This window comes from Hippocampus zosterae, chromosome 17 (assembly GCF_025434085.1).
Source record: "Hippocampus zosterae strain Florida chromosome 17, ASM2543408v3, whole genome shotgun sequence".
Taxonomy (NCBI): domain Eukaryota; kingdom Metazoa; phylum Chordata; class Actinopteri; order Syngnathiformes; family Syngnathidae; genus Hippocampus; species Hippocampus zosterae.
Genome location: NC_067467.1, coordinates 14,444,584 through 14,469,567, shown reverse-complemented (window position 1 = coordinate 14,469,567; position 24,984 = coordinate 14,444,584). Strand labels below are relative to the sequence as shown.

The 24,984-nt window shown below is 41.1% G+C and overlaps 2 protein-coding genes across 3 annotated transcripts in view; one reads left to right on the top strand and one right to left on the bottom strand.

The window, feature by feature from the left end:
- Positions 1-12,507, top strand: part of gna13b (guanine nucleotide binding protein (G protein), alpha 13b) — a 30,515-nt gene extending 18,008 nt beyond the window's left edge. The window contains exons 4-5 of one of the 2 annotated variants that reach the window (XM_052049737.1): positions 3,194-3,394; positions 7,865-12,507. In XM_052049737.1, coding sequence (XP_051905697.1) covers positions 3,194-3,394; positions 7,865-8,236 — 573 coding nt within the window. In that variant the 3' untranslated portion in view covers positions 8,237-12,507. The remainder of the gene's footprint in view (positions 1-3,193; positions 3,395-7,864) is intronic. The other variant, XM_052049738.1, reaches the window with a different exon arrangement.
- A 1,466-nt stretch (positions 12,508-13,973) lies between these two features.
- LOC127590268 (uncharacterized) lies at positions 13,974-17,509 on the bottom strand. Its single transcript, XM_052049796.1, has 6 exons — positions 17,225-17,509; positions 16,983-17,029; positions 16,004-16,103; positions 15,777-15,897; positions 15,344-15,420; positions 13,974-14,211 (listed from the first exon to the last, which is right to left on the bottom strand). The coding sequence occupies exons 1-6, from the start codon at positions 17,419-17,421 to the stop codon at positions 14,103-14,105; spliced, it is 651 nt and encodes a 216-aa protein (XP_051905756.1). The 5' UTR covers positions 17,422-17,509; the 3' UTR covers positions 13,974-14,102.
- Positions 17,510-24,984: the final 7,475 nt, after the last annotated feature.

Below are 24,984 nucleotides of genomic sequence, written 5' to 3'. Positions count from 1 at the left end.
GTCATGACATTGCCTCTTAAATCACCCAAATATGGCGCTCAAACCCAACAGAAGTGCAGAATAAAGTTTTTGATTTTCGATCACCCTCAAAAATATGTGATTGTGGTCAGTCACAAATGACCTCAAAGTAAAGAAGAGGCCATTTTTATTGATTACGCTTACTTCTGAGGTTGTTTAAGTCAATTGGCTGTCAAATGATATCTATCAGTTATTTAATCAACCAAAAGAAAGTGACATTTGCACTAAGCACTAGGTTTTTGTGCAGTTCATCGCAATATTTTTGGGCCAAGAAATTTCCAGTCATGCTTTCTTTTCGACCAATGTTGTGTTTAGCTCTACTCTGTGCTACACAGAGTATCACAGAACAAAAGCGACTGTTATTTGTCTCAAATCCAAAGACATGTCATGATCCATTGCAGCGTGCTAAAACCAGTTAAATTTATTTGATTCCTCCTACCATCATAATTCAGTCCTTTTAAAATGTGATTTCTTCACATTCTGTTCACTGATTGGGCTGCAGTGTTTCCTGACCCCCACCCCGCAGGTGTACTGACATGTACCAATGTGACCGGAACCTCTACATTGGAAAAATGGGACTGCTGGGATTGAATTGTACTGTACTTCTTTAGTGACATTTTCAACATACAAAAACAAAGAAACCTGGATTTGCACAAATAAATAAATATATATATTCAGTGAACAATTAAAGCTCACATAGAAGAGTAAAATGTTGCCCTACTGTGAGATTACTTGTGACTAATCCTGTCTCCATCTAGTTGTACTTCACCTTCTTGGAAACTTTGATGAGGTGGGGCTAAAAATAGTACCGGTACTGTAAATAGGGCTCGATATGCATTGGAATCCACAAAAGCCGCATTGTGTCAGATCAAGGCCTCATGATGAAAATGTACTAAGGGGGTGTTCACACGGCAACTTTTACTCTGGTGTAGCACCGGTGCTTCCCCCGTAGAGCGTTCACACGTACAAAGTTATACTGCTGTAGCCCCTGAAAACAGCTTAAGCTGGAGCAAATTTAACCCTGCTTAGGAGGTGGTTTAAAAATTTACTCAGGCGTAAATGCTAGTTTGCGGGGCAGCACCGATATAAAATGGGAGGTGTGAACACTCCACGGGTAGACTCGCTACACGTGAGAAGAGTTGATTACATACGGGTATTCTCGGCATTTGGTGACGCCATGGCGACCCTCCACATGGCCATGAACGACACAATGTCGTCGATTTGTTGCCCGAATGAATCGTAGAATGCGTTGCTTTCATGCTCTGTTGTACTTCAGTCATCTTTCCATTCTCTCTCTCATTCTTTTACGATGTTTGATAATAATAATACATTTTATTTATAAGCGCCTTTCAAGGCACCCAAGGAGACTTTACAATAACAAAAAACACAAAATAATACAGGTTGATAAACCACAGCCATCTCGTTACCTCTGCGTCCCGCGTCCTAGACGCACAATTTTCCCGCGGGACGCACAGCTCCAAATAATGTGCGAAATTTCTCAGTCAAAACAAAACAAAAAAACTACAAAACACACACACACGCAGCTTAGCGATCCCTCGGCTGTGCAGCAGACAACACACGCACACGCACACACACACACTAGCATGCATCGTAAGCAACACTTAGCCACCGATTAAAGATCAAAGAGCACCCCACATAAAACAGGAAGATGCACAGCCAATCAACATTTTGCATCTTCTCAGCCCCCCCCCCCTTCACCCCACATGTACCGTATTTTCACGACGTTTATGGAACCCAAAATTAGTTACCGTGGTATCCCATTGGGTAATCCTTCGGAACCGAAAAACGGTTACCGTGAATTTCCGAAATCCTCAGGCCTGCTCCTGAATTATTTAACTTTTTGCAGCATTTGTTTCCAATTGTATGTATATGTTGTTGTTTGTGTTATTCATATGCGATTGAATAAGTAGACCGTTTTGGAAATCAAAATTTGGGACTCTCTCAATGCATAATGGGACTCATACTATTTTGATCAGCGAGTCCCTGGGACTCACTGGTGGTAAACTGTAAAATTATCACTGGATCACAGCGTTGATTTTTCTGGAGAAGTATAAACCATGTTTTTTTGATATGTCACAAACAAGGCGGGGAAAAGGAAGTACACTTTACACATGCATGTTTTATTTCCATATTATTCCATTAATCGTATTGCACGGCCGCAGAAACTGCCATGTGAATGAATGCAAGTGGGGCTGCACCAGGGTTAAAACGCTTCTATTTCGTCAGCAGTTTTATACATGCGAACGCTCCATAAAATTTGCACCGGTGTAAGATATTTTGCAACAAAATACATCGGTGCAGCACAGATGCAAATGTGTGCCGTGTGAACACCCCTAAAGACAGTTAGTCAAAAAGAAGAGCAATTCAAAATGCTGACTTCAAAATGTGGCTTCATATTTGATTATTAATCACTCCTTCCATCACTGCCTCATCCAATGATGTAGGTTTCCAGTTGGCAGCTCGGTTTCTGATGAATAACCAGTTGAACGTGAACTTAACATATAACTTAAGCGAACGATACCATGATGCAAACTTGAACAGTCAGAAACAATGGAGGAATAGCACACAGTTTAACAACTTGAAATTCATAATGTTTATGACTTAAAACACTTGCTCCAAGCACCCTACATTTCCGACGTAAAGAAAAGACCCTGATGTGAAAAAAATGCATAAACTAAAATGATTTAAATTTATCACAGGTTACAGGTAACGATTGAAGAGGCCTCATCAGAAGCTCCAACCATAGCTTCCATAATGCAATGATGGCTCATGTTGACCAGTGCGTGTCGTGATGCACTGTGAAAGTGGGTTTGGAAAGCAAGAATCAATGTGGAATTAGTCTGGCTCACACATACACACGCACAAGCGCGCGCACACACACACACACACACAGACACACACACACGCACACGTACACGCACACGCACCAGACATCAGTATGATCTTGACCAATGCTGTGTCGTGTCCGGAATGCAATACACACACGCACTCTCCAAAAGCCCGTCATTTGTTTATGTTCTGTGGTATTCCAGGAATGCTGAGTTTTAAATGGGGACATGAATAAAGCAACACAAGAAGTGAAGGCACCGCATTTATCTCGACTACACAGCAACTGACCGGCACGGAAATGTGAATTTGGTTTTCTCCTTTCCAGGACTACCTCCCCAGCCAGCAGGATATCCTCTTGGCCCGAAAGCCCACCAAGGGCATCCACGAGTACGACTTTGAGATTAAAAATGTGCCTTTCAAAATGGTGGATGTAGGGGGTCAGCGTTCAGAGAGGCGCCGCTGGTTTGAATGCTTCGACTCAGTCACTTCCATCCTTTTCCTTGTGTCCTCCTCTGAATATGATCAGGTGAGTGACATTCACAGCCTTGAAAGATTCAGATTCAGGTAGTTACAGCTTTGGATAAAATTGAGGTTCTTTTGTCGACTACAATATCATCCCGGATACTGGTCCAACTCAAATTTTTCTGTACCGTATTTTCCGCATTATAAGGCACACCTAAAAGCATTCAATTTTCTCAAAAGCCGACAGTGCGCTCTATAATCCGATGCGCCTAATATAAAGAGACTGTAACACTCTTTCTATTCCCCATTGAATTGTTTCCCCGTTAGTGTTCCGATGCCATCTAGTGGTGATTATTAGCAGGAACCAATTGTAACCTCAAGAGGTTCTGCCGGACACTCACACAACTACTTTGTGAGCTATGGGCAGCCATTATGAAACAAAGATGATACCAAAAGCATAATTACTGACTAAACGAAGGAAGAAAGAGACAAGCAAGACTTATTAGAGTTATACTATTTAGCTCCTTAAGGGATGTGAGCCTATGAGGTTTGTATGCCTTTTTGTTGAATCGATTGTCTTCATAACTTTTGTCTTTTCATTTATTGTTTTGTAATTCCATTTGTTTCATTTCCGTGTTTGTGACGAGTTCTCATTGTTACAACTACAGCAGTTGTGAAGGCTCGATATAAATAAAGCTATATTGTATAGTTTTCCCTTTAGCGTAGCACCACAAAATGGATGCATAGCGCAACCGCAGCCACTTTTATCACTTCTATGCGCCTTATTATGCAGTTTTAAAATAGGCCTTTCATGGAAGGAGGATCTTAAAATCCGTAGCTCCTTATGGTGCAGAAAATACGGTATTTTGAAAATTAGAAATATGTTACAGATTCAAGCTCAAACATTTTACTGTAGTCATTATCAACTGCCAGGTTTAATATGAAGTTAACTATTTTTGAGAGACAAAACAAATAACTGCAGAATGTGAGATACAAGTTTCATTTGTTCCTTGACCATGCTTGTAACGCAAAATAGTAGTATCTCAACTCATCTATCCCAGCTTTCCAAAAACATAATTTCTAAAGAATAAAAATTGTATTTGTGTGTTGCTGTTTATAATAACTTCAATAACTTATAAAAATGTGTCGAGGTTTAGCCAGCATCGACAGAAAACAAGTCCAGCACTTGTCAATGTAGTTGGCTCGCGGGGCAGGCACATCGATTACATAGATTTATCATTACACCCCTTTTTATGAATTGTAAAATGCTATGCCTTTATTTTGATTCCACCCACTTTGGCTCATTAGGTTTCAATTTATTCCTTTGTAATTTTTTGAAAAATGATTGTTCAATTGAACAATTATTAGTTTTTTGATGCATGAAAATATGTAACAAATACATTAGATTAGTTAGATTATTGCACAATCAATGAGAGTTGTGCATAATGTAAAACAAAAAAGAATAAAGAATAAATGATGGTCATTTAACTTTTAACTGCGTCCTCATTGTTTTTTGCACTCTTTAGTTCATGTTCTCTCTCCTTTTGCCTAGCGTTTTGGAAAGAACTGATCCAAGGACAGGGCGGCCCAGTAGTCCAGTGGTTAGCACGTCGGCTTCACAGTGCAGAGGTACCGGGTTCGATTCCAGCTCCGGCCTCCCTGTGTGGAGTTTGCATGTTCTCCCCGGGCCTGCGTGGGTTTTCTCCGGGTGCTCCGGTTTCCTCCCACATTCCAAAAATATGCATGGCAGGCTGATTGAACACTCTAAATTGTCCCTAGGTGTGAGTGTGAGCGTGGATGGTTGTTCGTCTATGTGTGCCCTGCGATTGGCTGGCAACCGATTCAGGGTGTCCCCCGCCTACTGCCCGGAGACGGCTGGGATGGGCTCCAGCACCCCCTGCGAGCCTAGTGAGGATCAAGCGGTACGGAAGATGAGATGTGATGAGATGATCCAAGGACGTTTGCTTTTGTCGGCTTTTAGCAATCCTTCAAAAATGTCCAAACATCAGCATAGTGAGCGATCGCCCAACTGATGAACACTTTTTCTGGGTGATTCACATTTACGTAAAAATATCGTAACGCCTCAAGGCCCGAGGGGCAAATGACAAGGGCGCTGCATAGACACATGTCTATCTATTTATCTATCTACACATAGACGCATACGGTCTCTCTTAGCCAATGCCAGGAAGATGCTCTGTAATAGCCAATGGCAAAACAGCTATAAGTATGTTGCGTTCAGAAAAAAGAATGAAGCAAAGTTATCGCTCCCACTGTGCTCCAAAATCATTTTGGTGACCTAACTATTGGTGGGCTCACTGATTGTGTTGGAGTCGTGGCTCACTCACCTGCCTTCCTTGCATGCAGTATGACTGTGTTAATGCGAGTGTGAATGATTGCCTGTCTCTTGTCAGCTCAGATGGGCTCCAAGCTCCCCCTCAGCGCTCAAGTGAATAGTTGGTATCCAAATAGAAAAATAGATGACCACACGTTCAACATCTCATCTGAGAGTTTCCTATGTATCTTCCACTCTAGGGAGCCCAAAATATACCAAGCTGCATTAAAATTCAAGGCTGCATTCTCACAGCTCCACACATAAAAAAAGCTGAGTTAGAGACTTGTCGTTCCAGGAACTTGTCTTTAGTGTTTGAACAGAACAGTCGAAACAAAAGGCTTTGGCAAAGGATGCATGCCAAATTACAGCCTCGTTCTGTTTTACTGTGGTTTAAGCTAAGCAAAAACAGTGTCATTTTCCTGATATCTGATTGGTTTGAATAAGCTTGCCGTTTTCTAAAAATCTGGTCAAAACATATGTACTTGTACTCACATGTTGCATTAAACTGACTATGCTGGCCCTTGGTGGCACAGTTTCTATGTATCAAAAGTCTAAAGTTCCAATGGAACATGTACATGTATTGTCTGAATGTTTTGATGTAACACATATCTCTCTATGTTCGTTTATGCTGTATTTACTGCAACAGTAACCCCCAACCCCAAAAATCAATCTTAATTAGTCATTGGCCAACATTTCACACGTGGGTCACATTTTGAATCAATAACAAATTATCAAAAGAAGGTGAGCATGAAATGTGCTGTTGCTCATGTCAAGTCAACATCTGCTTTTTCTTGCAAGCTGGCATCAGCAAATCTTAATCACTCTCTCTCTCTTTTTATCGTTGATTTTCCCTTGGGATGGATGCATGCAAGGTTTTCGAGTAGAGAGAAAAGATAATGGACATTAGAATCTATGTTATTATTAAAAGGGCTTTATGACTGTCCATAGTTTAGATCCTGAGCAGTCAACAAACCACAGGCTCGAAAAATGGAGAGAATGGGACAGCTCTGCACTAAATGGTGCAATCCAAAGCCCAAACGAACATCTTCCAAGTGGAACAGCCCTTTCAAGAAGGAACTGGGTGTAATTAAATAGAGCTAGAACCAGAGTAGGCAAGACTGGGAACAACACCTATAAATGGGGACTCTCACTCAGCAGTGAATGTCCGTGTGGCCACCCAATACAAACAATGGAGCAAATTCTTCGGGATTGTGAACTGGGGCCCACCTGCACAGATCAAGACCTCTTGGACACTAGTGATGCTGCCAAGCAATGGATCCAGTACTGGCGCGACAAGATATGATGATATACTATGTTGGCAGTATGGCTGCGAAAACATGCACACAGGTCTCAGTCACGTGATGTCTCTCGTTGGTTTTCAAAGAAGTGGGGTTGGAATGGGAGTAAATTCTCAGCACACTTTTTCTACACACTATACAGCAGTGGTTCTTAAACCTGGTTTCGATCGAACCTCAGGGGATCAGTGAATCGGTCTCAGGGGTTCGACGGAGCTTCTGCCATGGAGGTTAAGACACACCCGACTCAACATGTCAATTAGTTTATGACCGGGCCGCTTGACCATCATTGGCTGCAGATGATCACGTTACATTGCTTGTCCAATCAGTGCTGCGGGAAATTTAGTTCGCTCACTAGTCAACATGTGACTGTCGTGATAGTCCGTCGTGTGATATTTTTTGTGTGTGTTTGTTTTAGAATGTTTTAATACATGCTATGTTGAGCAAAAAAACAAACAAAACAAAGTGGTCAGACGAGTATGTATTGGGTTCAGTACTTCTAATAAGGTTAAGAACCACTGTTATAGAGACAATATAAGGAAGATTTTGAAAAATTGAATTTAGTATTGAGAGATTCATTGCCAACGGGGTGGCAAAACATTCGATAAACAAAAGGTGGCAGCTGCCATCCTGTAAAACCGCCTATGCATACTTTTGGTGAGTTTTTCAGCGACGCCTTGGGGATATGTTACAAGAAGAAAAAAATCTTCAAATATTCAGGGGAAAGCTGTACATTGTTTTTTTTTTTCTTAAATTAAGCATGATATTGAACACATTTGAGGTGTGGCCCGGAACAGCTGTTCCAGTTTCCTCTTGGGACAACGAATTGTCCACTTCTGTCGCACACCAACATCATCACAATAACTCGCTAACTTCAATAACCATGTACGCGTGTTTGCATCTCCAGGTTTTGATGGAAGACCGGCAAACCAACCGACTGAGCGAGTCCCTAAACATCTTCGAGACCATCGTCAACAACCGAGTGTTCATCAACGTCTCCATCATCTTGTTCCTGAACAAGACGGACCTGCTGGAAGAAAAGGTGAAACAGGTATCCATCAAAGACTACTTTGGCGAGTTCTCTGGCGACCCCAAAAGCCTGGCAGACGTCCAGGCCTTCTTGGTGGAATGTTTTCGCAAAAAGCGGCGAGAGCACCAGCAAAAGCCTTTATACCACCATTTCACCACCGCGATCAACACTGAGAACATCCGCCTGGTCTTTCGCGACGTTAAGGACACCATCCTGCATGACAACCTCAAGCAGCTGATGCTGCAGTGAGGGGAGGAGGAGGAGGAGGAGGATATACGGGTGTGCCACACTTAACATGGACCACAGGAAGACAGACAGATGCGGGGTTTTAAGGTGTCGTCTTCCTTACCCCGCCCGTCGGCCTTTAAGGGGAAACGGATATTGTTCCCCTCTCCCCCCCTTTCTTATAGACTGAATCAAAGCCACCACTACTACCAACACCACCCTTCCCCTTTTGCTTATTCATCATCGTCATTCTGACTTGTAACAGTTGCCATTCGCCAATCTGTACCCTTCCAACCACTGTAAATGACCTTGACCCCCCCCCTCCCCCACCACCACCCAATTGCCACTCTCTAATGGATCTCCTTATTAGTCGTGCAAATTGTCACACTGCTCTTTTTTTTTCCCCCAATGCTGCTTTGAGCTCTGTTGAAGGGGTGCGTCGTGGGAGGGTCCTGTTTTGACTTGGTGTTGTCGTTATGGCTGCCAAAGGACATCTTTCTCCCAAGGTCTCGCTTTGCCTTTTCAAAACCACTTTTTTTTACCTGCTCTCTGACTTGCTTGCATCACAGGGGCTGTCCTTAGGTTTTTGGGTGAACGGGAAAAGATGAGGGCCTTATGTACAGACACAGTCAGTCTCATCTGTTGCATATTTTCGAATCATGTAATTCCTTTTCATAACACCAACCAAATTTATATGTATACCTATTCATTTTTGGTTAACTTATATTTTATAGGGTTTCTACTTTCTTGATTTGTAACTGCTGTTGGGCTTTGTATAATCAATGAAGTGGGGTGGAATAAGAAAACAGCACAGACACAACCACTTGTCAAACTGTCCAGTACAGCTTTTTTTTCTTTCCTGATTTGCTGTTTCTCAGGGCACTTTGTGAACCACTTTATTCTGATTTGAAGCCAACTGTCTCTTATGTTCGGCCTTTGCATTCACCCGTTCTGCATCTGGCCACTTAATATGCACATATGACTTGGAAACAAGCATGTCTCATGGCTTGTGACTTTTTTTTTTTTTTTTAAGGGACCAATGACATGAGTTTTAAGAACCAAGACCTTGGTTTTTTTTGGGCTGTCTATATCATACACAAGGTAAACATGGCTTGAGGAAAAACTTGCTCGCTGCAGCTCTGGCTCAGTCGCATCCCTTTGGGTCACGTGTTCTCTTGTTCCTTAAATGAGCTCAATTGTAGCTTTTCAACATCTGTCTGACCTTTCCAAAATGTCGTCCACGATGTTAAACGAGATGCGAGATGAAAGTGACCCCGCCGTGTTCTTCAACTGGATGAAGATGAAGTTTCCACATGTGGTGTGAACAGCCAAGCCTAAAGTGTGCAGCTTTGTCAGTTTGAAATAAAGTGGACCCTCCAAAGTCAAATGCCCTCCATTCGAATTTGTTTAAATAAATCCAATCCGACTGAATCTGCCACTATCATAAAATCTTTAACAAATGATCCATTTCTGCAACTTCGAGCGCAATTTGATTGATTTTTGGAGGTCCAGCTGCGACGAGTTAACCTTGTGATCACAACTATGAATGTGATGTAGTCAATATAAGATGCTTTATTTTAAATTTAGGGATTAACTAATGTCAATTTGTACTTCCCTTTGACTCTTAGGTGAAACAAAGCCAATCCCCGTGTGAATGTTACCATCGAAAGATGTTTGTGAAAATACAATGCACAAGACACACAGCTTGGAGCATTGGATTGTGTTGTATTTGATACTGAGAATTATGGTCATGTAATCTTGTGTGAAGAACTAATTATTTAAAAACGGAGTGAAATTGCAGAGGGCCTGCCATTGATTGTTTTTTTTTTTGGGGGGGGGGGGTCTGATCGTTTTTCATTTTAGCCCTTTTAAATCTTGATTCCCTTGCATGCATCTGAAGTTGGAAACCAAAGGCTGAAAGCCAGGATGTGTGTTACCAAAAGAGCAGTTTATCTGTCTGGTCAGGATTTTTTTCACCCCAATCTCTCGCTACCAACGTTTCGAGAAGCCCATACAAGCATCCACGTTGTAAATATGTTTGGTCATGTCTTAACAAATATTGGCACCTGAAGTTTAGTCTTGAGGTGCCATTTGATGATGATTATGTTGAGGGTGAGTCTTTAACAGTTCCGTTGATTAAAATGACGCGTCTTATATTTCATTGTGAACCGAGGTTCCGCTGTTTTACTGTTAAATGTTGTCTCATCATGCGTCCGCGTCTCTGTTGTGTCATCATTCGCTCATCCAAACGGTCGTCTTTAGGAAGAACGGCAAATTACGGTAACATCCACAAAACGGCACACACTGAGATATGTAACACCGTTTAAACATTTGTATCCACGCATCAACAAACGTGGCTGCACATCGTCCAGTAACTCCGCATTACTTGTGAAAGAATTTATTGCAAGTTATTTTCTTTTTTTTTTTTTTATAATTCAAGGATGCAGCGTAGTCCTTTCCATTTGTTCTCTTCAGCCGTTGTTGTTGATGACCATGCACGTTAGCTGACGTACAAAATGTTGTTTTCAACCGCAGCGCTTCCATGAGGATATTAGAAGAACCAAGCAAATAGTTCGCTTTACGGTACAACTTGGCCCAGAAGACGCGATGAAAAGATTGGAGTCTTCAAAATGCTTGGAAGCCAGAAATAAAGTGGCATTTGTGAGAAAAATGCTAACACGTCTTAAAAGCTAGGTGTATTGTTTGGAACGCTTGTTAGGAGCCACACTTTTTTTTATTGTCACTTGTGATCGGAATCTCATCTTTGGGTCCAATTTGGTAGGATTTGAAGTTGTAAACGGATTCAACCACGTTTACATTACTTGTATAGGACAATGAAGGAACTATGATAAAACTAGTACAATAAAATCTAGGAAAGGGCATTTGATTAGTTTTCCTTGACTGATTTTGAGGAAAATGAAGCATAAACTAATTGTAAAGCGGAAAAAAAATGATAGAGTACCGTTCATGTTCACGTGTGGGCCATCATAAACACGATTTCCTTGATAGCTGTCAGTTCGTTTTTTCTCAATTGCTTCAAGGTGTAAGTTCGCCGTGTCCTGAATGGGACTGCGTCTTTTCAAAACACGTTGGCCCACATCCATGGGATGAGGGCTCATATAAAAGTGCCAGGAATCGTATGCTTAGGCCTTCATGAAACGGATACCTTTTTCTAATTGTTTCCGTTTACTCTCTATGGCATTCCTCATATTGTCTGGCTAACTAACTTATTGGGGACCAGATCCACAAGATTCTTGACTGATACAAGATATGCACGAACGTTAAGTGTGCGTTAGTTAAATCGCATGACTGTTTTGATTCCAGGCATCTAAAATAATGAAGTTCTGTTCAAAAGCATCAATACTGTATAATTATGCCTGTCCTAACATATGGCCGACCACATCGTCGGCGTCAAGACTCTTGTAGTTTTGCCAACACTTGACACACAGGATGACATCATAACAGAACAGGCCGACACGCTCAGACAGCAATTGTTCATGCGGAACAAACTTTAAGGGCATTTGACTGAGGGTAAACTAATGTTATTATAATTATAAAATGTTATTTAAAAACCTGTTTTGAAGGGATGGGGATTTAAGGCCTTACAACTTAATTTATGGACTAAATAAACCAGGACATGTTTCATGATAAAACCGCACATTCATAATAACCACCTTGTTTGGCATGTTTTCCGTTGACCAAAGTCTAAACAAGAACCGGTGGCGGTGCTAGGAGCAGCATAGTATTTTGCTTGTGCTCATGAGTGTATGCCCTCAACTTGAATCATGGATGAAATCGGAATTTTCAGAGGCGCAACGTGCTTTTCTTGAAGCACGTCGAGGCCTCGGGCGGCCTCGAACCCACACCACCGCACGTACGCATAAACCCATATGACATTGGTGGAAGCCAGAGAAGTGGTCTTGCCTTGCAACATTCCGCATTTCTCATGGTGACTCGTGCCAAATCTGTCTCGGAGTCTCATATGTAATTCCAGATTAAGTTGAAGATGCTGGTCTGTTTTGGTTTTTCAGCTCTTGTGAGAGCAAAGTGTAACAGTGTCAACAAAGAAATGTAACTTCCCCAAATACTCATCTTTTTGCTAATTCAGATTTTCACAAAGCTTTTGTAGTTTTTGTAAAATGTTACACTGGCCGTCTGATGTCCTCATATATCAAATAATTGTAATAAGCTTCTCCTGTGATGTTTTTTTTTCCATAAAGCTTTCAATGTACAGTCTAACTTATGCTGTCTCACCACTTTGCTCCTCAATAAATCAAATTGTTGTTTGTTTTTAATTATCATTGTAAACTGTCTTTATTTCTTAACTTGCTACATTTTATCCATTTATGTTCATATTGTATTTAATTGAAAGATGTTTGTTGTTTTTTTCTCTTTCTCCTTTCTTCTTTCTACATACATTCTTGCTGCTGGAGGCTGTAAATTTCCCCATTGTGGGACGAATAAAGGATATCTTATCTTATCTTACATTAACTGGCCACCAAACCTCATGAGGAAAGCCTGACATTTAGAACGATCTGCTCCACTTAAAAGTTCTCAGGTGTCTTCGATTGGATTGACACAGCAAGTGTCCGTTTCCGATTTCATGCGTCAGATCCTATTTTTTTTTATCAAGTGACATGTACAGTATTTTCAAGTAACGGATATGATTGTGTTTACACTGGTGGAACATAAGCAAGCACCTTGCTTAGTGAAAACCGCATGTGCAGATATGAGAGGCTGTCACGGACACGTACACACTACTAAAATACTCGCATAAAACTGATTTTTTTTTTACACATCAAAGTGAAATCCATAAAAAGTGAATATTTTACTGAATAATGCATTCCATGAGTAGTTTGTGTGACGGGTAAACCTGAATCATGTCCCTGACATCCCCATCTTATGCAGATGCCTAAATTACACTATCAGAAATTCACAAGCAACAACTCGGACATTAACATCCATCCATCCATTATCTGATCCGCTTATCCTCATAAGGGTTGCAGGACTGGAGAATCCGAGCCGTCTGCGGTCAGTAGGCGGGGGACACCCTGAACTGAACTGCTAGCCAATCACAGGCCACACATAGACAACAATTTGTGCTCACAATCACACTCAAAGAGAATTTAAAGTGTTCCATTAACCTGCGACACATGTTTTTGGAATGTAGGAGGAAACAAATACCCAGGGAAAACCCATGCGGGCCCGGGGAGAACATGCAAACACCACAGAGGAAGGGCAGAGCTGGAATTGAATCTTGCACTTCTGAACCGTGAGGCTGACGCACTGAGTAATGAGTAAATCATACAAATATTAAACGTTGAAAACCGTTTAGTTGGCCACTTCCCCACCACTGATTCAAATTACGGCAACCTGAGCATCACATTACTGTTTTGTTTCTCTAGTGTAGCATATTTACATGTTTAAACTCCCATCATTCAGCCGGCCATTTTCAGACCCTGCCTACCCTTTGCCGACGTCTAATATGAACATATTGAACATGTTCAAAATTTCTTCGCAAGGAGAAACTGTTTGCAACCTTTGACAACTGTTTGTGACTCAAGATCACAAAGACGTATATTTTAATATTTATAATATTTAGAAGTCTGAAAAAAAAGTCAAGCCCCTGAGACCGATTCACTGAACCCCTGGGGTTCGATCGAACCCAGGTTAAGAACAACTGCTTTTACTCTGCTCTATTACTCTATTACTATATACTCTGGTATGTCACTGTTGTGCGAGTGGCAAAATATTGCTTCAGTTTGGTTTGAAGTCTTTTTAATAACTCTGAGAGTCAGATGCATATGAAAAAGCAAGAACATGATTAAAAAATAAATGCCTTTAAATTATTATTATTAAAATGACTTTAAACTGTAAGTAAGCTGGACAATTATGTAGCACTTGACTCAGTCTCACTCGTCGTTGGTTTGTCCTCGTCGACGTAACCGAAACTCAATAGCTTCGACATGTTGACTGGAGAGGTGTTCTTGGTAGATACACTGTGGGTTGGGGGGGGGGGAATTACTTAGGGTACAGCAATTATATTTTCTGACAAGAGCACTGGAGCCGATTCTATGAAATGTCACGACTAAAGAGAGTGAGTGACTAAAGGTGCACAGAGTCAGTAGGTAGTTTTTACATCATTCCATTTTTCGATCAACTTCAAATCTGTTTTTCGTGATGATTTCCTACTGGATCATTTGTGGATTTTATGTCAAATGTCATTGTCATGATCTTGTTCCTGTGTGTCTCCAGCAGGTGGGAGAGGAGGGGTTTCCCTGCAGCGTGCACACCTGCTGCCACTGCGTTGATCAAGTTAGCCATGTATTTAATGACATTGCCAAATCTGTCGCATTATTGACCTTGTTGCTGCTCTTGCTCAAGTGTTGTTTTCTAGACCTCTCAATCTGATCATTTGTTGTTTTTGCGCTCAAGCTTCTTGCTTTGTATTTATGTGTTGTCTTTGATCTTGCTCATGTTTTGGATTTCGTGAATTCGGACTAGTCATATCCTTTGTATCTCGGATTTTCTTTTTCCTTATCTTCGCAAGTGATTTTTGTTAATGTATTGTTTTCCTGGTTGTTTTGACCAGCGATTTCTGTTTGTCGGTGCGCTTTTGTAAAAAATATTTTTTTTTTGTACGGACTTTTGTTTGTGTCTACGTTTGTGGGATTGGATTGCCATTCAGTTTGTTCAGACTGACTGTGTCAGTCTTCAGCCTCAAATATCACAACATACAATCATTGTCTGCATCAACTTTGTGTCATGTTTTAAAAATCAAATGTGCTGGTTGAGCGATACAGAACTCAACTACAAAACGTCCACCTTTTTGAGCAATAACCTTTTATGACTTGTCTTCCTGATGGGCAGGTGTCAGACTGTCTTCTGGGCATCTGTCATGTCAGCAGTACGATTGCTACTAAACCAAATTTAGGGACAACTTAAGGCCCAGGAGGCCTTTGCAGAAGGTTAAGTTAATGCTTGATTAGAATGTGACGCTCAAAATTTGCAATATCTCAGTTTTGGACTATTCAAGTGCCTTTATTATCCGTAGATAGGACCGCTCTGTTCTTGTAACAATAAATTCAGTTATAATATAACAGCGCCCTCTTGTGAGAAAAAAATACCTACGTCCTCCTGAATTTGCTTCCTCCATTGTTTTGACTAGAGGCCTGCCATTGCACCAATTGTTTCTCAGGAACGGTTTTCTGCAAAACATTTAAGTCACAATGTCTTAATGGCTCATTGTTAGGAAAAATTATTGTATTTGTTCATGATCAAGCTCCATCCATTGCCCCCCAGCCCCTGACCAATTCTAACTGCTATTTGTGGTACCTGCTTATGATATTATTGAAATAATTTCTTTTGACTTCAAGTGTCTTTCCAATGTGGCGCAAACAAAACATGCTTGAAATCTGATGTTCATCTGCCTCTGTCATTATGGACAATTGCTAATTTATTCCTTGTCACCAACTGCCTCATGAATGACATCACCACTGTACAGTGTATTCACTTGATTGCTGTTCTATATATTTTCTTATGGTGTGTGTGCAACGATATTTACCTTCTCCTTGCGAGGGCTGCCATCATCCCGCTCCCATGCAGACATATTGTCTGTCCAAAAAGGAGGTAGTGGCCTTTGTGAGAAGGCTTTCGGGCTCTTCCTCTCTTTTGTGCAAATGACACTAATGGGTTAAAAGCAGAATAAGCTATTGATATTAAAACTATCAGACCCAAAATGAACAGGGTAATTCCTGGTGGTTGAAAGTATCTTCACGTGTCAACATGCACCTTTGGTTACCAAGAGCGTCTATTGGACCGTCCAACAGGGAATCTGCGGCCTCGAACGAGTTGGGCTTGGATGTAGGTGTTTCATCAAAGTACAGAAGCCCTGTGGAATATGTGTTACTAGTGAGACAAAACTGTGCTCAAGTTCACAACTACATGCAAATAGTACTACCCCTGACTGTCCACATGCTCATAGTACGACCACGACGAGTTAAGAGCTAGCGCTTGACTAATGGTACTAATCGTGCAGAAATCTGCCATCCATCCATCCATTTGCAAGACCGCTTATCCTCACAAGGCGTGCAGTCTTCAGGGTACACCTTGGACTGGTTGCCAGCTATTTGCACCGCACACATAAATGGGCAACTATCCACGCTCACACTCACACCTAGGGGCAATTTTGAGTGCTTTATTAGCCTGTCATGCATGTTTTTGGAATGTGGGAGGAAACTGGAGTACCCGCAGAAAACCCACGCAGGCACAGATGAACACGCAACTCCACACAGGAAGGCAGGAGCCAGAATCGAACCCTGCACCTCGGTACTGTGGGGCTGGTGTGCTCAGTAGTCATACTGCCCCAAATCTGCCATATATGTCTGTAATACAGCAAGATGGCAGTACCTTTGTGGCCCCCTTGTTTTGCAAGCTTGACGTATTCCGAATCTGTGTCAACAACTCCAACCCTTTTCCCTATCTTCGTCACATCACCGACTGTGCTGATAACTGGGGACAGTCCAGGGATTTGTGAGATCTGGCCTGTTGTTCCATGGAATACTCTTTTACCACCTACGATGTTAAAACACACGTACACATATGCAAACTTACGACAAAGAGTTGATAGAAAACATTGCTACCTATCAAGTAATGTCAGATGGCATATCGCTGCATTTTCCCACTGGGTGAAGGGTGTCCCTGAAGGCAATACACGCAACGGATGTTCGTGCGTGACGTATGCTAAACTCGTATCAATCGTTGTACTTGCCAGATTTCTCCGGTTGAACGTCGGGACTCTTAAGACCTTTGAGATTTCTAGCAGAGATGGAAACAAAACCCAGCACATCAACCTTTTCGACGTTAGCTAGCATGAGCTCATTCAGCATCAATTGGAATAATGACGTTCAATGCCTCTTTTCAATCCCAACAGAAGTGCAAAAAAACAAAACATGCACTTCACATCACCAAAAGGAAATTAACACAAGCTGTTGGTCTAGTTCGTTTTCTTACTTAGAATTCATTTTGGACGCAAAGGAAAAGGGCTTCCCACTGATTCGTTGAATCGTTTGGCGTCTCGTTGCCGTGGAAACGTGGTATTCTTGCGCCTGCTCACTTGTCTCAACTCTTAACATATGTTTGTCACGAATAAGGCAGCGTTTACACTGATGGTTATAGACGGCATCTTCCTGACGGGTCCGCTGCCGCATGTGACAGCTGAGCAATCGTTTACTTTAATTGTTCTCGCTCAAGGACGCATGCGGCAGACAAATGACAGCGATGAGACAACATGAAAGCCGCGTCCTCGGGTTTGGTGCCTTGATTTCCGCATCGTATTCTGACGTCCGCACACGTGATCGCGCACTCGAGGCCGAGGTATTCAGTTACGTGGGTTCACGGCTGAAATCGATGACGTTCTTTTTCTTGATTACTGTTGTCACTGCTGAAAATCTGTACACGCCAATGTTATTACATTAAACGAAATAAAATAGAAGAAGAAAACTAATGAAACGACATCTTACGTTAATTGTAATTTCCCCCAGTGTGGGACAAATAAAGGATATCTTAATAAAATGAAATAAAGACCACTGTGCAGTGGAAATGCCCTTCATTTTTGTCTGTCAGCTGATCTCATTCATAAGCGTTCAGGGTTCATTTTAAATGTATTCATTATTGAATTGCAGTGCGTCTGTCCAGAAGAAGACTTGTTGTTAGTGTACTTTATTCCATAACATTTTGCGACCTTTACTTTTTTTAAAATATCGCACTCAGGAAATACTGCATATATTAAAAAATAATACAAATAATTTTAAAAAAAGATAAACTAAAACTAATGAAAACAAGTAAAATGAAGCATTTCTGAAAAATAAAAAATAAACAAAAAAATTAACCAAACAAACAAACTCATTGAAATTACATTTTAAAAGGCAAAACAAAATAAAAACTAACAATAATGAAAAATCCAAAATTATTATTACCCTAGTACACACTATTGAAACACATTCAACTTTTGAAATTTTCTCATCCATGCAACGAAAACATACTCATGCACACTACAGAAACATTAATGTTAATATATTACATGAACATTCTCAGAATATTCCATGACAATATTTCTGAGGTTGTGTGTGAGGATTTCAGTTGTAAACGTGTGTGTGTGTGTGTGTGTATGTTGGGGGTGTTTCAATTGCAAGCTGTCCAGACATACAGTACACAAATAAACCAAAATTAATTCATGCACCCTTTAACCGGATAACCGGATAACATGGTAAGCTGTCCACTGTAGTAACCGCTGTCCCTGAACGGGTTAAATAAAAACAAAAGGTGCCATCAGTGTCAGACCAAGCCGACAGGGCCCTATCCATAGTTTGATCAAGGGGCCCTTCCCAACATTATTGCACGACCTCTGCTTGGTTACTACAAAAGGAAATGTGTAACGGCAATCTACTTCATAGAGCACAGTCATATAATCACAAACAATCACACAAACCAAACTAGTAAAGAAACAGATGACCACAAATGCAAAAGCGGTCACTGAAGCGTATTTCTGGGTGAGTTCATCATGCAGCAAAAAAGATAAAAAAGTGTTTCCAAGATGGGAGAGATGGTGAAAGAGGCATTCAATGAAGCAGCTGACTCTTTCTGAGACCTTAAAACAACCCAAACATATTATTTAACAAAGCCCTCTAGCGATCAGCAACTACAGTTACAAACGGATATACTTTGTTAATTTAAAAAACACACACACAGTGGTCCCAGAAATAACTTGAATCTGACAAAAAGTAATAACAAATGAAAAATTAATGACAATTAACACATGAAAATCAGACATTGTTTTTAAATTGTGGATGAGCAGAATTATTTGAAAACATACAAACAAACAAACTCATGAATCACGACTCGACCAAAATTATGGTACTAGAAAAGATCTTTTAAATTTAAAGGCAAAAATTCATTTGAATGTGCAGAAATGTGGCCTCTTCCTAAAGTCAAATCTCTAAACCTTTATGCCACCTTTCCTTCACCTTTGTTGGATTATGGCCTCAGGTTAAGGGGGGGGATGAAGGAACCCGGACCTTAGCCTTCCTTGGATGTTGACACAGGAGGAAAATTGAGATGGGCACGATGAATTGTAAGAATAAAGCCCAGGATAACCTCCAAAGAAATTGAAGGTGAACTCCACGGCGAAGGTACATCAGTGTAAGATCGCACTACCCATTCATTGTTGTTTGAGGCAAAGCGGACTTTGTGGGGGACAACTAAGGAGGGCACCACTGATGGGAAAAAAAAAGATTGAAAAAAATTGCCAAACTTCATAATGAGTTGAACACGCTGTCTGGAGAATGCACTCTTTCAATCTGAGACAACTGGAGTGGCTTCAAAATACCTGCCGACAATTGTAAAAGTTGCAAGAAAGACTTATTTGATAGCAAGGTTGTTTTTTGGGCTTGTTAATTTTTTGTTTTAATAGTTTTTTTAACCACGTCAAAGGTTCATTCCCATTAATTCCCTACTTGTTACTACTTTTGTGATATTCAAGGTATTTTTGTGATGCCTGTGGGTTTTTGTTTTAATTGCAAAGGGGTATCAACAAATTTGTCCCTGTGTAAATCTGGCACAGTGATGCCACAGTAGCATGATTTGGCTCACTTTTATGAGTTAACCTTTTTCCCCCGCACATGCAGTTATTTGAAGTCCAAATAACATTCCATCATGACCGATGATCATTTGGGCGTGTATACAAACATCCTTTTGAGATTGTATCATAAGTGTGATAATTTGTGTTTAGTGCTTGTTTCATGTGGTGTATGGGTGGGTTGAACACGCCCACCCACCAATGCTGTTCCAAAAATAATTTATTTTAATCGCAATTCCAATTAATCTAATAACTATAAATGTAAGATTTGTTGGGAAGTCAACTGCTCCCCAAAATCAGGAATCCATGAAGACCAGCAAACGAAAATGTCTGCATGTGATACTGTGCCATGACTTTATGACGATGTTCTTGAGTCACTAGTTTGTTCCAAGTCAATGTCCTGAACTCAGTTTTGGCTTGAATCAGTGGATCTTAAATGGAACTCATTCAGGCACAGTGCTTACTACAGCGGACAGCCATTCAAACATTGTTTTCCCTTATGGGAATGAATCTTAATGTCACAGTTGTGCAATGCGCATCAGCCAGACAATATACTGTCATCCACTCAGGTTTGCATTAATTATTTTTTTTCTGAAACAAGATGGCACACGGAAGTGCAGATGTGCCGTGCAGGGAAGGAATAACTATATTCCTTTCATTCTAGGAGACCATTGCAGATAGACATATTGGATCACCGGGCGACAACTAAGGAGTAATATAATTGTTTAAATATCCAAGTATTGATTTTGTGATTTGAGGAAATTGCGATTGATCATGTGTCCACTAAATTGGACATTGTGCATCATTAGCTACCGTTTTACTACTGTTTATAGTATTACTGCAACTTCATTGCTTTTGAAAATACTTTATCTGCAGTCACTTCCATCCATCCATCCATTTTCCGATCTGCTTTACCCTCATAAGGAGCATGGGTGTGCTGGAGCCTATCCCAGCTGTCTTCGGGCAGTAGGCAGAATACACTGTGAACCGGTTGCCAGTCGCAGGGCACACAGAGATGAACAACCATCCGCGGTCACACTCACTCAATTCCGAGTGTTCAATCTGCCTACCATGCATGTTTTTGGAATGTGGAAGGAACCCAGAGTACCCAGAGAAAACCCACACAGGAGATCATGCAAATCAGAGTCGCGATCGAACTCACGACCTCTGCACTGTGAAGCCGATGCCCTTAGCACTGGTGCACTCTGCAGTTACATACTCACTGGAAATAACTTAGATTTTTTTTTTTTTGTTATTGAACTTTTTATTGAATTTTTTCAAACAGTTAGAAAGAAGAAAAACATGGTCACGTGTTTAAGTACATACAACCACACCAGTTCCGGGCATCAAAATAGTACATACATACATTGACATCCCTGTAAAACGGGTTACAATTACTGCCCTCCCACCTATACAATGTCCTGAACACTGTGCCATATGAGTAGAAAAGTAATGAAATAAAATAAAATAAAATAAAATAAAATAATAATAAACGAATGAATGAATGAATGAATCTATGAATGAATAAACAAAAATAAACTTGAGTGGAATGGGGCCAATAGGGTAACTCAACTATCTGTTCAAGCACTACCTTAGGTTTCCGTAAATTTTATCCAGGTATCCCATAATGTCTCAAATTTTTCTCGTTCGCCTCGAAGAGTAAATGTCAGTTTCTCCATTTCAAAAATTTCCCCAACCACCTTAGTCCAGTCTTTGACTGTTGGGGGATCTGTCGTCAGCCATCTTCTTGTGATTGCCTTTTTGCTCGCTAACAGTAAGATGTTGTCGGTGTATTTCTGAGCAAAGTTAATGGTGAAGTCAGGTTCCAGTCCCAAGTACAGGGCTTCAAAGGTCGGAGGGACCACTGTTCCCATAATCCTACCCATAGTCAGCCTTGTCTCTTCCCAGTATTTGGAGATGACCGGGCATTCCCAAAACACATGAAAATGTGAGGCTTTGCTATTACCGCAGGCTCTCCAACAGGCTGTATTCATTCCTTGTGAAGTCCCTTGGGCGGGAACTCTAAAAAACCTGACGACATTCTTCCACCCAAATTCCCTCCAAGAGAGAGCCGATGTACATTTCCATTGCTGTGCTATTGTTCTTTCCCATGCTTCCAGTTGAATTGAAATGCCAGCCTCCTTAGCCCATTTATTCTTTATATATATTGTATCCCCACCTTCTAGTACCTGTAACTCTTTGTAAATTTTCGATATATTACCCCTTCCAGGGTCTGACCCATAAGATAGTAAGAATATCTTGATTAAGCCGAAACCACTTTGTTGGAACCATCCTGTGCGTAGAGATCTCTCTAGGTAGTGTCTTAGCTGCAAGAATCGATAGAAATCTTGATTACTCAATCCGAATTTGTTTCTAAGATCTTGGAATTGTCGCATCCCGCCCGCCTCAAGGAGGTCCCTATATATCTTTAACCCGTTTCCAATCCATTTTTTAAATCCCGTATCCATTCTGTTTGGTAAGAAATTTGAGTCATATCCAATCCATCTTAGAAGCAAATATGGGCTATTTTCTTTGTCTTGCTTTAATATTCCGTGCCTCACCTTAATTGAGGTTCTTATCCAAGGGTTAACACTCTTAAGACAATCAATCAAACCAGGGTCCCCGATAATTGCTTGTAGTGGAATATCGCTAGATACCTGACATTCAATGTCTTTCCACTTCGCACAATAGGATGGATTACAGATATTGGCCAAAATCTTTACTTGGGTTGCCCTATAATAGTTTGACATATTCGGTAGGAAGAGGCCTCCCTTGCTCTTTGCCAACTGTAGAGTCTTGAATCTAATTCTTGGCCTCTTCCCTTGCCAAATAAATCGCGATATTATTTTGTCCAACTCTTGGAACATATCCTTGGGTAAGTCTATTGCTAGAGTTTGGAATAGATATAGTAGTCTGGGCAGCACGTTCATTTTGATCGCTTCCACTCTTTGCAGTAATCCAAGGAATGGAACCAGGTTCCATCTGTTCAAGTCAGCCTTAATTTGGGCAAGGAGAGGGGAATAATTTTCAAGCCTAATTGTATCTAAATCTTTTGGAATATTCACGCCTAGGTACCTGATCGACTCTGAGTCCCAGTTCAAATTTAATTCGTCTCTCATCACATTGCTCGGAGAGTACTTAAATGACAGTATCTGAGTTTTATGTACCGGTATGTTAAGTTTGTATCCCGAAAATGCTCCGTACTCCCTGATCGTAGAAAGCAATTCCGGGAAAGAGGTAGATGGTTTTCCCAGAAATATTAATATATCGTCCGCAAATAGGGCTAATTTGTGAGTATCCCGTCCAACAGTTATCCCCTCGATCTCGTCTTTCTGCCTTATCCACTGACCTAGGGGCTCTATAAAAATGGCAAATAGAAGTGGGGAAATAGGGCAGCCTTGTCGGCATCCCCTTTCTAGATTGAAAATATCCGTAGATCCTCCATTTATCCTTACTTTTGCTATTGGCATATCGTATATAGCCTGTATAGTTCTTATAAAATCGTCATTGAATTTAAATCTCCGTAGTACCTTCAGTCAAAAGCGGAAAAGTCAAAAGCCTTTTCCGCATCCAATCCCAGCAAAACGGCTTCTAAGTCATGTGCCTTTATATGAGCAATTATGTGTAGGGTTCTTCTGACGTTATCCATAGTCTGTCTCTGCCTAATAAAGCCGGCCTGATCTAAGTGTACAATATCTGGACGTATCGATTCCAAACGTCTTGCTAAAATTGATGTAAAAAGTTTATAGTCTTGGTTCAAGATGCTAATTGGACGGAAATTTGTTTTGTCCTTCCCCTCTTTTGGTATCAAAGCAATGATCGCCTCTCTCCAAGAGGCGGGGGGATGGCTCCTTTTGATAGGACCCAATTGAATGTTCTCAGTAGTAGTGGCGATAAAATGTCACTCTAAGCCTGGTACCACTCGGAGGGGAATCCATCTGTGCCCGGGCATTTATTCGGCTTTAGTCGGGAAATAGCCTTCTGTAATTTACCCATAGTCACTTCAGCCATGAGAACCTCATTTTGATCTCCTGAGACCGTTGGGAGGTTGAGTGAATTTGACCAATCCTTGGGCCTTAGTTATCATTAAGTCAAAAATGTGTCGATAGAACCCCCACAATGCCCCAGGTGGAGCATAAACATTTATAAGGGTCACAACAGATCCCTCCATTTTACCCACAATCATAGTGTACCTCCCTTCTTTGTCTTTAATTTCTGACTGCAACTCGAATATTACTTTTGAGGAAATAACAGTAGCCACCCCCCTCCTATGTCCTTTCTCATAGGAGGCTGAAAACACCTGCTTAAATCCCTGTCTTCTGAGTTTCAAATGTTACAAGCCAGTTAGGTGGGTTTCTTGCAGAAACATCACGTCTTTCGCCATTTTGCCCAGAATTTTGCTTCTCTTGATAGGATTTAGGATACCTTTCATATTGTACGAAGCGAACCTAAGTAGCTTTTGTGACTTTCCATCAAAAAGTAAACAACGCCTATTGCTTAAACGACCCATTTTCCACTCGAACTCTGAAATGTTAATGAAGAAAAAGAAAAATAAGAAAATAAAAATAGAACAAGACCTGAGAAGAACAAACTCAGTAACATGCGAAAGTTCCGCCGAGTAAACACTCCGCTGCGAGGTCTCAAATTTGACCCCAAAAGAGCCAGGATCTTCTGCTGGCTCGGAGGGGTAGCCTCCACTACAGTTCCCTTGTAGAGGGCCCTCCGTTAATCGTCGCTCCCCCACGCACATTTATGCATAGGAGTCCAAGCATCCCCGATCATATCTATGTATACATCCATGCACACATACATACACACACGAACAGGCATACATACTCATTGACTCACGTATACTCTAAAGCATAACCACCTAGTTGCATTTCACATATACGTATGCACACCCACACACATACTTGTGCATACCTATTTCCCTACATACCTTTCCACATGTTCCTACAGTGCTTACTAATACACTTACTCACGCACACCCCTGTGCAATCATACATAACTGCTCAATCGTACGCCTGTTCGCGTATACACCAACACACGCATGCTTACACCCATACCCCAGCATATTCACACATGAACCCAAATACTGTTCAATTCAACTAACCCTTAGTTGTTCCACAGTGGAAAA